This window comes from Sceloporus undulatus, chromosome 4, assembly GCF_019175285.1.
Source record: "Sceloporus undulatus isolate JIND9_A2432 ecotype Alabama chromosome 4, SceUnd_v1.1, whole genome shotgun sequence".
NCBI lineage: Eukaryota > Metazoa > Chordata > Lepidosauria > Squamata > Phrynosomatidae > Sceloporus > Sceloporus undulatus.
This window is the reverse complement of record NC_056525.1, coordinates 8,110,213-8,127,451: the sequence shown is the minus strand read 5'-3', so window position 1 is coordinate 8,127,451 and position 17,239 is coordinate 8,110,213. Positions and strand designations below refer to the sequence as shown.

The 17,239-nt window shown below is 38.8% G+C and overlaps 1 protein-coding gene across 2 annotated transcripts in view; it reads right to left on the bottom strand.

Moving 5' to 3' along the window:
• Positions 1-17,239, bottom strand: part of TCEA2 (transcription elongation factor A2) — a 34,148-nt gene that overhangs the window by 11,486 nt on the left and 5,423 nt on the right. For both annotated transcript variants that reach the window (XM_042464146.1, XM_042464147.1), the window contains exons 2-5: positions 15,252-15,314; positions 13,009-13,114; positions 11,536-11,626; positions 13-146 (exon numbers count right to left, since the gene is read on the bottom strand). In XM_042464146.1, the coding sequence (XP_042320080.1) occupies positions 13-146; positions 11,536-11,626; positions 13,009-13,114; positions 15,252-15,314 (394 nt within the window). The remainder of the gene's footprint in view (positions 1-12; positions 147-11,535; positions 11,627-13,008; positions 13,115-15,251; positions 15,315-17,239) is intronic.

Here is a 17,239-nt window from a genome sequence, read left to right as displayed (position 1 = left end):
CCTGTTACTTACTGTCTGTCTGGAGGGCAGAAGTTAACATTTCTCTACACTTGTTACGCACAGTGTCACATGTGACAGGCAATGGTGGAAAGGTGGTCATTTTTGGAGTGGTGGGGGTCTTCGGAGGGTCCTGTCTTTTAGTGGAGCTAAAAGAGAAAATAAACTAGTCAGAATTTCTCCACTCACAATGTTAAAGTCAAGTCATGAAGAGCTAGTGGAAATGTGAGAATGAAAAATTAGAATTGTTATCAACATCCTAAGCTTTCAGAAATAAGCTTTATAATATCCACGATTCAGAATCCTTCAGAAATAAAAGAGGAGTGGAGAAGGCAAGCTGAAAGTATTATTTTTCATCTGCAATATGCAGAAAAGTTGTCTTAGCCACAATATTTGCTGGTACAGTCAGCCCTGTGTATCCACAGATTTTTTATCCATGGATTTAACCATACACAGCTTGAAATATTAAAAACAAATATAAATTTCAAAAGCATATCTTTCAAAAGGTATATTAAAAACAATATATAAAATATTAAAAACAAATATAAATTTCAAAAGCCATTTTATATGAGGGAGAGCATGTTACTATGCCATTGTATTTAATGGGATTTGAGTATCTGTGGATTTTAGTATCCATAGGGAGTCCTGGAACCAAACCTCAGTGTTCGGGTCCACAGGTATCTATTCTAAGGTTTATTTTTAAAAAAACAGAGAGAGAGCTTTCTATTACATTTCTTTACCTAAATGTATGGTCAGCCACCTGTATCCACAGCTTCTTTATCCACAGATACCATCATCCATTGATTGAAAATATTTTTATAGTATATAAATTCCCAAAAACAAACCTTAATGTTTTTCATTTTATATAAGGAACATCATTTCACTATCCATAATATTTAATGGGACTTGAACATCCATGGATTTTGATATCAACAGAGATTCTGAAACCAAACTCCAGCAAATATCAAGGGCACACTGCAGAGAGAGAGAGAGTGTGTGTGTGTGCGCCTTCAAATCACTTGTTGGCTTATACAACCTCATGAACTTCATAGGGATTTCTTAGGCAAGGAATATCCAGAGGTGGTTTTTCCAGTTCCTTCCTCTGAAGGACCTGGTATTTGGTGGTGATCTCCCATCCAAAACAAACCAGGGTTGACCCTGCTTAGCTTCCAAGATCAGAAGGGATCTTGTGTCTTTAGAGTATTTAGTCCTATCCTAAAAGTAGACTCCACATATATTAAAAATGTAAGCACCTTGCTGATTCAGGTCTAAGAACCATCTAATCTATGATCTTGTTTCTCATCAGTGACCAAGTAGATTGCTGTTAGAAACCTACAAGTAGAACAAGAAGGAGGTTTTTATCTCCAGCTGTTGCTCATCTTCATACTGTGGCATGAAGATGTCAAGATTAATAATCCCTATCAGTTCCCTCATTTAGCTCACCTTTTAAAGCAGTTTAAACCAGCGGCCATATTGTAGCCAACAAATTCCATACACAAATTATGCTCTCTGCAAAAAATGATTTCTTCTTATTTGTCCTGAATTTTCTACCAAAGAATGAAGCATTTTTCTTGGTTCATATTTAAATAATTTCTTTTTCTTAAGTTAGATACTAATTTCATTTTGTAAACCAATGTAAACGTTTAGGTGGAAAGAAATATAAACATACATACACATATACATATACATATACATATATATATATATATATATACACACACACACACACACACACACACACACATCTTTATTGAATAAGTCTCCAGACCATTCAAAGAATACAAGATAAAGGGGGGAAAATACATAGTTAAAACTTATATAAAAAGTAATCTCTATTTTTTTTAAAAAAAAACCATACAAAGTTAAAACTTACATTAAAAGAAATCTCTATAAAATTTAAAATATATGGCTCTGATTACACTGTTCTTGCAATTTGCACAACAATCTATCTGGGTTCCTTTTCTTCTTCTTGCTTCAGTAGAATAGCAGCTTTCACTGCGAACAAGGCAACCCTAAGAGTAAATAAAAGGCTCAACTCCTTGCAATAGCAGAGCCAGCTTGCTTTCATCTTCCCTTTCCCTCAAATTTCTGAGGATGGGAGCTAGATATTGCTCTCTAATACTGTTATAGGTGGAAAGAAATATATAAATACTGGGCAGAGTCAAGAAGAATTTTTAACGTTTGCTTCCTAAAAGCGCAGTTGAGTAGGTGGTCTAATGTACGACCATTACTATGAAATATTTTCCAAGGAACAGAATATAACTAGCCATTAGAAATTCTGGAACAAAAGGGGACAAAAACTGAATAATTACACTTTTAGATCAGAATCCTGCTGCTATGTACCCTATGCTGGTGTTAACTATGCCAGCATAGACAGTGGTAGCAGTAGAAAAATGGCTGTGGATTCAATAGCCCTGAAGGAAATAAGGTGCCACAGAAATAAACTGCTTAGAGGTGGCAGGTTCTATCTGCCTCTTTTGCCATTGCAGAATTCTGGGAAAATACAACCACTAGCATAACACAGCAACAGGATTCCAGCTTCAGATTCCCCAATAGCCAGAATCCTCTGGGTGATGTTCAATACATTAAAATATAACAAAACCAAGGGGGGAAAACTGGCAGCAATGGAATTGGCCAAGTATTACAAATAATTATCAACCCAGTAATTATTCAGCCAATGTCAGGCAATCTCTGTAAATGAATATTCTTGTAAGAAAAGGTGAGAATTCAAAGGCAAGGTGAAGATCAGTATTATTCTGGAGTTTTACCTCCATCATGTTTCCATTGATACCTCAAAATCTGTGTTCTGCTTTACACATACAGTTCCCAGTTTTTGATGTAAGAGAAAAAAAATCAATTGAAGGTAGAAAATAGGCAGTCTAGGAAACACCCTGAATCCCAACAAATATTAACTAGATTGTGAGACCTTCTGCTCATTACGAAGAACTATAATATGCTTCAGAGCAAAGCACATTGCAAGGATATATAGCTGGGTGACAGTCAATTATTACAAGCCAGCAAATCTTCAATGTCTTATAGCTCCGTTGATTATTCAGAATACTCCACATGCATTATCTTGTAATCTTTATCTTGTAATCCAGGCAACCTGAAGACACATACATACACAATGCCCTTAAAGGGTGTTATATGTGTCTTCAAATCATCTGTCAATTTAAGGCAATCCCATGAATTTCATAAGGTTTGCTTAGGCAAGAAATACTCAAGAGGTGATTTTACCAGTTCCTTCCTCTGAAATATAGCCTGCAGCACCTGGTACTGCTTGAGTCTCCCATCCAAGTACTAACCAGGGCTGACCTGCTCATCTTCCAAGATCAGACAGGATTTATTTAGTGCTTTTAGTGCCTGAGTTGGGACTGTTTTTTAACAGCCAGATAGAAAGCCAGTGTGGTGTAGTGGTTTGAGCATTGGACTAGGAGTCTGGAGACCAGGGTTCAAATCCCTGCTCAGCCGTGAAATCCACCGGATGACCTTAGACATGTCACATGTTCTCAGCCTCATGGGAAGGCAATGGCAAACCTCCTCCAAAATCACTTTAGGGTCAGCTTAAGTCAGAAAGAACTTGAAGGCATACAACAGAAAAAGAATGGTCATATAAGCATCAGTTAGTCTTGTCCTGTGAGTTAGCTATGAGCAAAACTTACTGAAATTATCTTCTGCACAAATCCCACTGGACTGATTCATTCCATTTCATTACATAGAAGAATTCCCCAATAAATCATATACATAGTTTCTGTTGAATTTCTGCCTTGTATGACAAAAATACAAAAATATTCATTACTTTGAACTGAACTAAATCTGGACATAAGCATGAGGAATACATGGATTCTGCATATTTCCATGATTCTATGTTGAACCCCTATCACTCCTCATCACTTTCTAAACTGGCTGAGACTGATGGGAATTCCAGTCCAGTAACACCCAGATGAAACTCTTCACGCAATAAAAGAAAGAGTTGAACCATCTTGAATCCCTATATTGGGAAAAAGGTGGGATATAAGAAAATAATAATAATAATAATAATAATAATAATAATAATAATAATAATGGCAAAGGAAAATTGGGGGGGGGGGGGCAGAAGCATGAATGCAACTCTGCAACATCTAGTGCACAGGGATAAGGAAAAATACTACAATGACCAATGTAGAACAATAGAAGACAACAACAAAAGGGGAAGAATGAGAGACCTCTACTAAAATATCTGGGAAATCAAAGCTAAATTCAAACCAAAGGCAAGGATGTTCTATGGAGAGAAAAAGAATATAATACAGGATCAAGAAGAAATAAAAAGACAATGAAGGCAATACACAGAAGAGTTATATAAAAGAGATGAGGAAATGAATGACATATGGAAAGAGAAATCACATGAAGATGAAGCCCAAATTCCAAAAAAGTGGAATCTGCAATAAGAGAAACTGGGAAAAATAAATCACCAGGAACAGATGATACCCCAATCGAACTGCTACAATGCTCACAAACAGAAACAACTCTAGTGTTAACTAAAATATGCCAACAAATATGGAAAACAAACAGGTAGCCAACAGACTGGAAACAATCAATGCATAGAAGGGATGTCATATTGAAGAGGGAGCAAGCTTGTTTTCTGCTGCTCCAGAGAACAGGACCCGGAACAATGGATGCAAGCTACAGGAAAAAAGATTCCACCTGAACATTAGGAGGAACTTCCTGGCAGTAAGGGCTGTTCGACAGTGGAATGCACTCCCTCGGAGCGTGATAGAGTCTCCTTCCTTGGAGGTCTTTAAACAGAGGCTGGATGGCCATCTGTCAGGGATGCTTTGATTTGGATTTCCTGCATGGCAGAAGAGGGTTGGACTGGATGGCCCTAGTGGTCTCTTCCAACTCTATGATTCTATGATTCTATGATTCTATATACCAATCCACAAGAAAGGAGATATAAAAGACTGCAGCAACTATAGGACAATAGCACCAATTTCATATGCAAACAAAATAATGCTCAATGTTTTGCAGCATAGACTCCAAACATATAGAGAGAGAAATCCCAGAGGTGTGAGCAGGATTCAGGAAAGGGAGATGTACCAGGGACCACTTCGCAAACATACAATGGCTGATGGAACGCGCCAAAGAATTCCAGAAAAAATCAGCATGTGTTTCATAGACTATAGCAAAGTATTTGACTGCATAGATCATGAAAAGCTATGGAACACACTCAAAGAGATGGGAGTGCCACTACATTTGATAATCCAGATAAGAAACATGTACCAAGGACAAGTGGCCTCTGTCAGAACAGAATCCAGAGAAACAGAGTGGTTCCCAATAGGCAAAGGGATCAGACAAGGCTTCATCCTTTCACCCTATCTGTTCAACCTATATGCTGAAAACATCATAAGAAAAGCAGAATTGGAATTAGAATAAGGAGGAGTGAATACAGGAGGATGAAACATCAACAACCTAAGAAAAGCCAATGAGTCCATAATATTGGCAAAAAAAACCAGCACATACTTGGAACAGTTAATAAGGAAAGTTAAAGATGAAAAGTGCAAAGGCAGGTTTAATGCTGAACATAAAGAAAACAAAATAATGACTACTGAAGAAATATATAAATTCAATCTAGACAATGAGGAAATTGAAATAAAGAATTCTCATACCTAGGACCAAACATTGACCAGAATAGTTACTGCAGTCAAGAAATAAGAAGGCAACTGGGAATGGGAAGGGCAGCTAAGAAAGAACTAGAAAAGATCCTAAAGAGTAAAGACATACAACTGAGCACTAAAGTCAGAATAATTCAAACCACTGTATAACCCATTACCATGTACAGATGTGAGAGTTGGACAGTGAAGGAAGCAGACAGAAAGAAAATAAACTCATTTGAGATGTGACATTGTAGAACAGTACTTAGGATACCATGAGCAGCCAAGAAGCAAATAATTTGGTCATTGAACATATCAGATCAGAGCTCTCCTTGGAAGCCAAGATTATCAAGTTAAGCTATTATAATTTGGCCACATAATGAGAAAAAAATCATTAGGAAAAAATAATACTAGGAACAGGAGAGGATGGAAAAAAGAGGGGAAGACTGCAAACCAGATGGATGAACCCAATCAGGGGGGTTAGGGGCATGGGTTTGCAGGACCTGAGAAGTGAAATGGAAGATAGGGATACTTGGAGATGTCTCATCCAGAGGGTCACCATGAGTTAGAATTGACTCAAGGGCGGCTAACAGCAAAAACACCCCAAGTCATTATGTCCCACAGCCCTAAAAAAGAGACTATGGGACACATATTTTGGCTGTGAGTAGGACTTGCAATATAAGTACACATAATAAACTTATTTCCATGATTCATTGGAAGAGATCATGTTAACTGTAAATTATGGTAAAATCAAATTAACTTGCAAAGAAGATATGTCCAATGACTCATTCAACTCATCCATTTTTACGATCCATCTCCATGCACAGTGGTAGCATCAGCAAATGGGTATACATATCTCCACCCAGTCAGAATTCCCTATCTTCAATTTCCTTCTGGAGTCAATAGTATTATCCATTTTCCTACACATAATGTCATCTTTCCGAATACATTGAATTAAACATCTAGCTTACTCCTGGCATCTGGTGGTAGTACTTGGAAAATCTCAAATCTGAAACCTGGAGAATTGCTACCATTAAATGTAGCCAATATACCAATTCATATACAATATACTATATATTCATTCATTCATTCATTCATTCATTCATTCTAGATAACCATTCATCCTAAAATATTCCAGGACAATTTACAATGGAAGTACAACACAATAAAAATCTTCTATCTTCCTGCTCATGATCAACTGCAGTTTCTGAAGCAGTGGATTCTACTCAGTTGCCATTACACAAAGGTTGAAAAGAAGGGCTCCAGCATTTACAAGCCACCAGGACTGGGAAGAATGCATAGCAGGGGAACAGGGAAGTGCTGAAGTGGATCATACAAAGCAGAGGTCTTTAGCACTATGCCACAACAAACTGGTGTATCTGCTCTGAGTAAAAAGCTCTCACCATCCTGACCAAAATCCCATTACTATTCCTCATTAGCCACATTGGATCCGTGGGATTTACATGAATGTTTACTTAACATTGAGCAAGAAGTATGCAAAGGGATCTTGTAGCACCTTTGACAGTGGGTGAAAGAAAAGTTCTAGTCAAGGCCTGATAGGCCCTAAGGAAGTAGAACGATTCTTATACGAAAACTTCTTTTGCAGTTAGTTTCAAAGGTGCTACAAGATCCTTCATATTCCAGACTGACATGGCTACGCCTCTGAATTCAGTCAGCAAACAGGCTGTTGTAGTGTGCCTTCGAGTCATTTCTTACTGATGGAGACCTTAAGGCAAATCTATCACAGAGTTTTCTTGACAAGCTTTGTTCAGAGAGGGTTTGCCTTTGCCTTCCTGAGGCTGAGAGTGTGACTTCTCCAAGATCACCCAGTGGATTTCCATGACCAAGTGGGGATTCAATCCTTGGTCTCAGTGTTCTAGTCCAACACTCAAACCACTGTACTTCACTGGCTTTTACTGCAAACAGACTGTAGCTATGTTGAAGTCTCCAAAGACATGTAAAAAAACGTAGACCCTGCTCCAGTTCCATTGTTTAAACGGCTTCTATGAGGAAGAGAACAAATGGATATATATTGCTTTCATATAAGTTCATATTATGGCTGCATTTTAGCACCCTGATTCTTCTAAACCCCCCACACACTCACACACACTCACACACACAATCTTTTCCTGCAATATGTGAGTTGTCTCATTAGCTTAAATCCAGGGCTAGCAGCTCTGTAAGCCCCAGTGCATGCTTCCTCTCAGCTTGTGGAAGGGTGTGTGTATGTGGTCTTAAGAGGTGATTGACTAACACAGAACAGCAGTATGCAAAGGAATGCTGTAGTACCTTTGAGACTGGGAGAAATAGGTTGGTAGCATAAGCTTTCATAGACTGAAGACGCATGGTGGGAAGTGCCTAGGAACAGACCATTATAGCTATGAATGAGCTGGCTGCATGTTAGAATACCAACAGAAATGCAAACTTGTGGGTATGGTGGTAAGATGACAACTATGGTTGTTGGGGAATAAAGGCAAGAGGAAAGAAGTTGCCTAAAGCCAAGGTGGGTAGACAACCACATAACCAACATTTATATGGACACTGGTGGAGGGTTATTAAGTAGAAAGGAGATATGATAAACTGTCCAAGGCAACCTCCATGATGCTAGGGTGTTAACTAGTGCTATATCGGGAAACCATTGTCTCTGTTCAACCCACTGTTGGTGGACTGGAGTTTGCGGATATATTCCACTTCTCCCGTTTCTCTTTCCAGTCTTTCATTGCATTTTTTTTTTAATTCAAGGACTGCCGTTCTGGAGATCTGAGATGGAATATCCAGGACTGAAGTGTTCTGGGTTTTGTGTATGTGTATTCTAGCACAGAGCCTGGCCTGTTTAATATAAAAACGTAAAGGTAGTCCCTTGACATGACTGTCTAGTTGTAACCGGCTGTAGGGCCACTGCTCATCTCTGTTTCTGAGCTGAAGAGCCAGCATTGTTCGAGGGTTGCTCTGGTAGTCATGAGGCCAGCATGACTGCACCAAACACTGTTACCTTCCCACTTATGCGGGACCTATTTATCTACTTGCAGTTGCATGCTTTCGAACTGCCAGGTAGGCAGAAGCTGGGATGAGTGATGGGAGCTTGCCCCATCATATAGCACTCGGGCCTTGAACTTCCAATCTTCCAATAGGCAACCACATTATATTCCAATTACTCCCTCCACTATTCAGTTATTTATTTCATTTTTATGTTGCCTCTCCCCCAAAAAAGGGACCCAAGGCAGCCCACAAAATAAAAACATTTTAAAAAAACTTTACAGTAAAAATGTAAAAACAGTTAAAATAATCTAGTTAAAACAATATAAAATTCATACATAACTATTATTTGTTATTTGACTTTTTAATTTGTTGCCTGTTCTATTGAACCCTTTCCTGTATTGTTATGTATTATTTATATGTATTATGCTATTATTTCTTAGATTGTATGCCATGGACAGGTTTACTCTATTTTGTTTGTAGGTACAGCACTGTGCAAATTTACAGCGCTATATAAATAATAATAATAATAATAATAATAATAATAATAATAACAACAACAACAATAATACTCACCTTGGCTTTCTGCAGCAATGTCTTTCCTCCTGCCCACAAGTTTTGCACTTCTAATGCTATTCACACATGCAACCAACTCATTTACAGCTGTAAAGGTTTGTTCCCAGAAATTTCACTCCATCATCCATCTGATGGAGTAGACTTAAGTCTACAAAAGCTCATGCTACCAACTTATTTCTCTGTTAAACAGTGCTACAATATATACTTTTCACATACTGATGCATACTAAGGGGCTGTACAGACCGGGCATTAAGGCCAGTCCGGGGGTGGAGTCGGGGCATGGCATCCATACGCCGCACACCCCAACTCCACTCTCATACCAGCGTGGTGCCCCACACCACACAGCTTCATGGTGGTCCTCTGGCACTGTGTCTACATGACGCAGCAGCAAAGGAGCGCAGAAAAGCTGCAGTGTTGGTAGCTATGGCACCCTTCCTACAACACAGAAAGGAGCCGCTTTTTGCAGCTCTTTTGCACCGTGGAAAGGCAAGATTGGGGCCACAGCATGCGGTTGCCACAGCCCGATTTGGCGCTAGAAGGGCGGCTGCAGGCAGTCTGTACAGCCCCCAAGATGGCTATCTTTGAATAGAAGAGCAGGTTGAACTTTTCGCCTGGTGGTTATTATAAGTTGATTATTTTTGTTTGTTTGTTTGTTGGATTTACATAATCATTTAGCAACCATTCAGTACAGTATTTTCCACTGTGCTTTCAAGTCTATTTGTTTTTAAATAAATATTGAGAATGAGAAAGTTTCAAATGCAGAGCTCCAGTCTGGCTTTAAAAGCTCATGGCTTGCAATGCTTTCAAGCAGGAAAAAGACTAAAGTCCAATCAGCACATGAAAATATGGAGTTTCTGCTGTTCTCTTGGCAACCACAGCTAATCCGGCAGGTGAAACGACTGCCCTACGCAGTTCTGTCAATTTCAATATAACAGAAAATGCAAAAAAAAAAAAACAACTTACATGGCAAAAGTTGAACAGATTTAAGCCATGCTTCCTAGGCATGCTACCTTAGTGTATGAACTTGATTTAACTTCAAATAAAATGATCCATACCCCCCCAATAGTTTAAACTGAGAAATGGAGCAGAGGAATAAAAATCAATTCATTAATAAAAATTTCGGTTGCTGCTTCTTTTGGATTAAATATAGTCAAGATGGCACCTCTTGCCAAAGGATTAAAATACACAGTGGTTAAAGCAAGTATTACTAGCTCCACCTAGTGTCAGCTCCCTGTCATAAAAGGTCCTTCAAAGTCCAGGAGAAAAACACTATCTCAAGCTGAAAAGGAACAGTAACGTTTATGTAGCAACGGAATAGCCAACCTTAGAAAGAGCTGCCATTTGCAACATCCGATCATGCAACAATTTGGATAGATCGGCTTCTCCAAGTTTTTACAGAGTTGCAAAAATGAAGTACATACATGAGCTACAGGGAATCAACTCTCCATGAAATTAACCACTAGAGGACAAGATTTTAAGAGCAGCTGCTCAATTAACTGACCTTGTGTTTCCACCCAGAGTATGCTTTAAAGCATCATAATCCAATGTTTAAGATGACAATCTCAAAGAGGGTAAATTATAATGTCCTAGAACTGGCGCCCTGCATCACTTCTGGGTGATGTATCAAAGGAAAACTTATACAAGATGGATGCACAACAGACTTCTGGAATCTTCACTATGCCAGGGCTCTGTGTGTAAAGGACAGAATCAGAGTTCACTGCAATTTGGAATATGGGTGGTTATCAACATAGCTTCAAGTTGAAAGGCTGCAGGACTGCTGGGTGGTATTATTGCTTCCACTTGGAGAAATGAACCCAATACAGTACAATAATTCTTGCTTCAGGTGAAATGAGAAGCACAAAATGCCTCGGAGAAATAAACTTTAAGCTGCCTAGGAGGTGTGTGTATGAGTAAGTGCATGCATGGGCATGTGTGGGAGGGATAAGAATGGGTTACTTTTTTAAAAAATGAAACACAAAGAAAATCAACAAAATCAGAAAAGATGTTTTTATTAATAAAGGAAATACGAGCATAAGAGAGAATTAAGAAGGAATGAAAGTAAATCAAATCATAAACAAAGATAACCAAAATAAACTCACAAAGGACACCGTGTTTTGTAGACATTTATTTTTTTCCCATTTACAACCACAGAATTTTTTAAAAGGCACCACCCTAATTCATTTCCTTGCAGGCACCCTCTCCTTTTGAGCGGACGTAATATATTGATATCAATCTATAATTCTTCCAGCCAACTAGCTGGTAAGGAAAATGTACTAACATTTACATTGTAGTAAGGCCAGGATATGAGGAAAGCATTAGGTGCAAGAACACTATCTCTGGCAAAAGGAAGCATTACCTTTGGTCTTTTGAGTCACCACTCTCCTTTGAAGACGAAGTTGGCAAAGAAGAATTCTTTTTCTTCTCATCACTTTTATCCTCTGAGGCATCTGGATGTAGAAAAAGAGTAGAAAAGAAGAGAACAAGCAAGAACAAAAAATTAGTCCTGAAAGGTAACTGTGTTCTACCCAGCAGATGTCCAACAGGTTCTAAGCCCTTGTTCATTCATAAAACAAGCTTAACTACTGGCCAAATCCTGTAAGTTCTAGTGGTAAAGGAGTTGCTCCTAGTATAGTCCAATTAGGCAGCAGAGTGATTAAAACAGAGCTTTCCTCAGCCAGTGCCTCCATCAGCCCCATCATAATTACAGTAGGCTCCAACATCTCAGCCTCAGCTTCCGTGCTTCACATGAAACTTTGCAGGTTCGGGTTATTGAGAAATGGCATTTGAACATTAAGGTTTTAAGAAGAGCATGCATTTTTTCACCGTTTTTAAACTTTTGTATGCTGTGAATTGAAGCTATGTATAGGTTCTCCAGCACAACTCTATGGTCAACTTCTGGCAGAGTTGTGCTGGAAGACCTAGAGAGATTTCTAGAGAGAACGTATTAATCAAAATTGGGGGGGGGGGGGGGGGGGAATCAAATTCACAAAAGTCAAAGCCACAAATGTGAGACCAACTGTAAAGTATTTATTCTGTTCAACTAGATGCTATAGGAAGATTGGAAGCTGCCTTATACTGAGGTCAGACCAACACTCCATCTAGTCCAATATTTTCAATTCTAACTGGTTTCGGGCAGTATCCTTTCCTCACCCTACCAGGTATTACTTGGTGGTCTCCCATCCAAGTCCTAACTCAGAACCACCCTGCTTAGCTTCCAAAATCAGACGATGTTAGTTGTGTGCAGGATGATATGACGGTATGCACCTCTGCCGCTGCTTTAGAATAATGATAGTCAAACAAAGCAGAGACAGGGCCATGATCTCCGCCTGTTCATTTATACAGCATCCTATGAGGTTTTGAAAATAAACTTCTAGTAGAAGTAAAAATGAAGGAGCAACAGGGGGAAGTTCTTGAAGGTATCACTTTTATAATATTTCCTCATTAAAAGGAATAAAAGTATAATAATTTTTGGAATTTTAATTCAAATTTACTACATAAGAAGTTCTGTAACCTTTATTTTGAAGACCCGCTATTTTAGAGGGCAGCCACATCCCACTATCAGTATAATGGTAACTTAAAGTATTAATACAAATAGTACCGTAAATAAAAGGTTATGCAAAAACAGAGCTTCTTTGTTCAAAGATGGAGAGTTGAGAGAAAAAAGAAAGAGGCTGCTGCCTTTATGCCCTGCTTGTGAGTATATCCTCAAAATCTGAATGACCATGAGAGCAGAAACAGAATGATGGACAGATGGGTCCTTCAAGCAGTCTGGCAGTGACAAGACTAATCTTATACTGTCTTGAAACTTGAAATATACCCTATCCCTCACCTAGAAGTTTTTTCCAGGCCTTGATAAGTGATTTGGCGAGGGCAATCACATCTTCATCTGTGCTTTGCTTTCGGAGTGCATTCACAGACATCCCAATCCGAGTCGACTGTAAACCAATTAAAAAGAATTCTACAATTAAAAAGAAGCAAAAAAGGAAGCAGCACCCAAAGACTAAGACCAAATCACAAGCAGAGAGTTGCACTCATTTTAGGCCATGAAATATCAATTTTAATGCACATTCTTCATAGCTCTTATCTTATTTATCCCAGGGAAGATTTTCCCCATGTACTTCACAGGGCCTTGGATTTGTTTTCTTCTGCTATGGGACAAGAAAGACTGTCAGAACAAGAGACTGAATGTTGCATGGTAAGCAACAATCCAAAACGCCAGAGCATAAGGAGGTATGCATCCCATTTTGGAATCCCATTTTGGGAGATATAAATCCAATAAATAAATGAAATGAAATAGATTAACAATAGATTACTGTAAAAGGAAACACATTGATTCAATTTCTAATAGTTAAGTAATTCATAATCATAAGATAACATGAGCAGAGGACAGATCTAGCAGTAGCTTCTTCCCATGTGTGACAGAATTGAGACATTTTAACAACTGTCTTCCTCTCTGATCTGCCTAAGGTCACCAATGGGTTACATGGCCAAGCTAGAATTCAAACCCTGGTCTCCAGAGTCACTGTCTGATGCTCAAACCACTACACCATGGAGGATTACAAAGCAACAATATTTTTTTTTTCAAAATGACAAAGGACTGGTAATGTTGTTGCTTTTTGGTGTTACAAGTAATATTTTTGTGGGTTTTTTGGGCTATGTGGCCATGTTCTAGAAGTTTCTTCCTGACATTTTGCCAGCATCTGTGGCTGGTGACAGAGAATGCTTGCCTGGAAAGGAATTGGGTATATATATTGTGTGACCTGGAAAGACAGGAGTGATTGTATGTGTCTTGTTCTGTTGCTAGTGACAGGCCTCTGGGTGGGAGGGTATGCAAAGGAGGATTAGTGTTTGCAAAGAGCACTAATCAAGCAGACACTAATGCCAGCCACAGATGCTGGCGAAACGTCAGGAAGAAACTCTTCTAGAACATGGCCACATAGCCTGACAAACCCACAAAAAACTATGGATGCCGGCCACGAAAGCCTTCAACTTCACACAAGTAATATTACTTTTAAAATGTTGCTGGGGGGGGGTAATGGAGGGAGGACTTTTGTGTATTTTTAAAGCACATAAAATAACTTTAAAGGTATCTAAAAGTAATGTTACTTTTTAATGAGTAATAGATAACCTCAAATGAGTGAATTTAAACTTCATGACTTAACAAGGCACACTTTAAAAAATCCAAGCTCTTTGCTCATGTAACTACATTGGTCTACATCCTACATCCTAGAGCAGACCTATTAAACAGTAAGGCAACACTTTTGCAAATCCCATCTAGGTCTACTCTACCTAGTATTAGAAACTAGATTTAAACCAAATAACCCAAGGGACAGGAACAAGAATACCTGTTTACCAGAGCAATGACACAATTTTGCTAATGGCCTCTTTAATTTTAATTGCTGTAAAATTATCTGAATTAATAACAGCTCAAGCACTTCTGAAAGCTGTATTCTGGAAGCATCTCCTCTTGGCAAATCTGAAAAGGCTGAGATTTTATTAATTATAGTTTTAAAATGCCATTGTTTATTATATCGAGACATCCAGTCATCAAGATACACTGATGCCAATGCAGAAGAGATAGCCAAGGATATACTGTTCATGGTAGGATTTTATATATTCACCCAGGTGCAGTATTTTGCATCGTGATTTCTAAGTTTGCATTTTTAAGATCAAAAATTTGAAGCAGGGTTGGACATTGAAGGCTCAGAAACTAAAAAGGGCAGTTGAAAGGGAATGTAATACAACAGGCCCTTTCCATCTGTTGGGGTTTGGTTCTGGAGGCCCCTGTAGATGGGGAAAAACTAGACTGCAACTAGAATGACTATAAGCAAAAAGTTTTGCTAAAGTTATCCCATTTACAAACTCAGTGTTTTCTTGCACCAGAATCTGGATTGTCTCTAGGGCACAATAAACAACATCATACTACATTATTCATATTCATTACTAGTAGTAATATTTAATATCTATTTAATAATTAATATATATTTGGCATTGACAGAGTGGCACACTGGGAGGGAGAACTGAGTAGTTAGCAGCAAAGTATGAGAGAGAATACAGAATGACATGAATTACCTGCAATAAATCCAGAGTAACTGGCATACTTTTCAGTTCCTTTAGTAAATCCATTGCCCCTTCCTAGGAAAGAAATAAAAAACCCAACAAGTTATATATACTGGCAATCAAACTGAGTCCAAATTGCTTCTCTGAGATCAACTGAATGTAAGTCTAGCAAATTAGTAAAATTCAAAACAGGCTATTTGAGGCAGAGGGGGACAGCTCATGCAAAAGAAATATGACCACTCAAACCAGCAGTTCTGGCTCCAAAAGATTATTATGGGAAACTCTGTAACGTTACTCAAATCAGTGTGGATTCTATGAAATAATATTCATCTTGTAGCATTCATCAATGTATGGAAGGTGCCTCATAAGCCACTGGGTTTACCACATTCCAGTAGTGCATATCACCGCTTAGTATCCTGTTGTTCAGTGTTATCATATATGTGTCCTTACAACTGTGGAGGAACCATCAGGAAATGAACAAAACAAGACCCACCAATCACATCTTAACATGTAGTTGTCCCTTACAAATCATATTTATGGTTGGGTTCTTTTGCCTCCTAACAGGAGAAACTACACTCACCAAAGGCTTTGGCTTAAAAGAAAGCTATAGTACAGACATGTCTATGTGTGTTTGTGCTTTCAAGTGGCCTATCAATATATGGCAACCCCATTAATTTCATAGGGTTTTCTTAGGCCAGGAATCCTCAGAGGAGGTTTTGCCAGGTCCTTCCTCTGAAATATAGCCTACAACACCTGGTATTTGTTGGTTATCTCCCAGCCAAGTACTAACCAGAACTGACCCTACTGTATCATACTACTACTGTATCACCAAAATGAAAGTTTCCAAACCAAATTATTTTGTAGCAATCTGGATACAGTGAGCTGACAGCCAAACCTATTAAACTTTGTCTGCATTTACTTCTGTGAGTAGAAAATGAATATCTTTATCCCATACAGTCCAGGGCAGCAAAATTGTGGACAGTATCTACCAAAAATCAGATGATGGGGGGAAAGCTAGATTGTGGGCATCAGACAAGACAAATTGGATGAATTTTTGAAAATCCATTAAAAATTAATTTGTGTGTGTGCCTGTCTTGAAGTCAATTCCAACATATGGTGACCCTAAAGTGAACCTATTATCATAGGGTTTTCTTAGCAAGTTTCTTCAGAGGGGGTTTGCCATTGCTTTCCCTTGAGGCTGAGAGAGTGTGACTTGTCCAAGGTCACCCAGTGGGTTTTGTTATACAAACCCGTAAGGTTGATTACAGTAAAAAACAAACAAAAAAACCTGATGTGTTCCCAAATGGGACCATAATGAAGATCATAATTAGGTTTTGAACTTAATTCATCAGTTACTCTGAGTATCTCTTGAACAAACACTTTGGATTTCTCTATTTCTTCCTCTACAAGACACATTTATGAAGATTTTCTTTTCCGGGCCAAGTACAAGGTGTTGGTTATCACCTTTAAAGCCCTAAATGGCTTGGGTCCAAGCTATCTTAGAGACCGCCTCCTCCCGTACAATCCTCCCCGCACTCTCCGCTCCTCAGGGAGGAATTTGCTGCAGCCTTCAAAATCTAGGCTTGCGGCTACCTCTCAGAGGGCATTCTCTGTTGTCGCCCCTAAGCTCTGGAACGACCTGCCGGATGAGATCCGTCAGTTAACATCTTTAGACAGCTTTAAAAAAGCTGTCAAGACGGATCTCTTCCGGCAGGCCTTTCCAGATTAATTTTTTTTCCGGCCCAGGCTCCCGGGTTCCCCGATTTCCCTTATTCCTCTCGTGGCCCCATCCCCTGATGGTGAGGATTGCTGGGGGTTTTGGGGTTTAGTTTAGGATAGTATAATTATATATTGTTATAGTCCCATTTTAATACATTTAAGTGTTTAATAATTTTTTAAGGGGGGGAAGGGAGTATAAATATTATGTATATTTTATTCTGTAAATTTTTATGTTGTTCACCGCCCAGATTGGCTTTGCCACCGGGCGGTATAGAAATAAA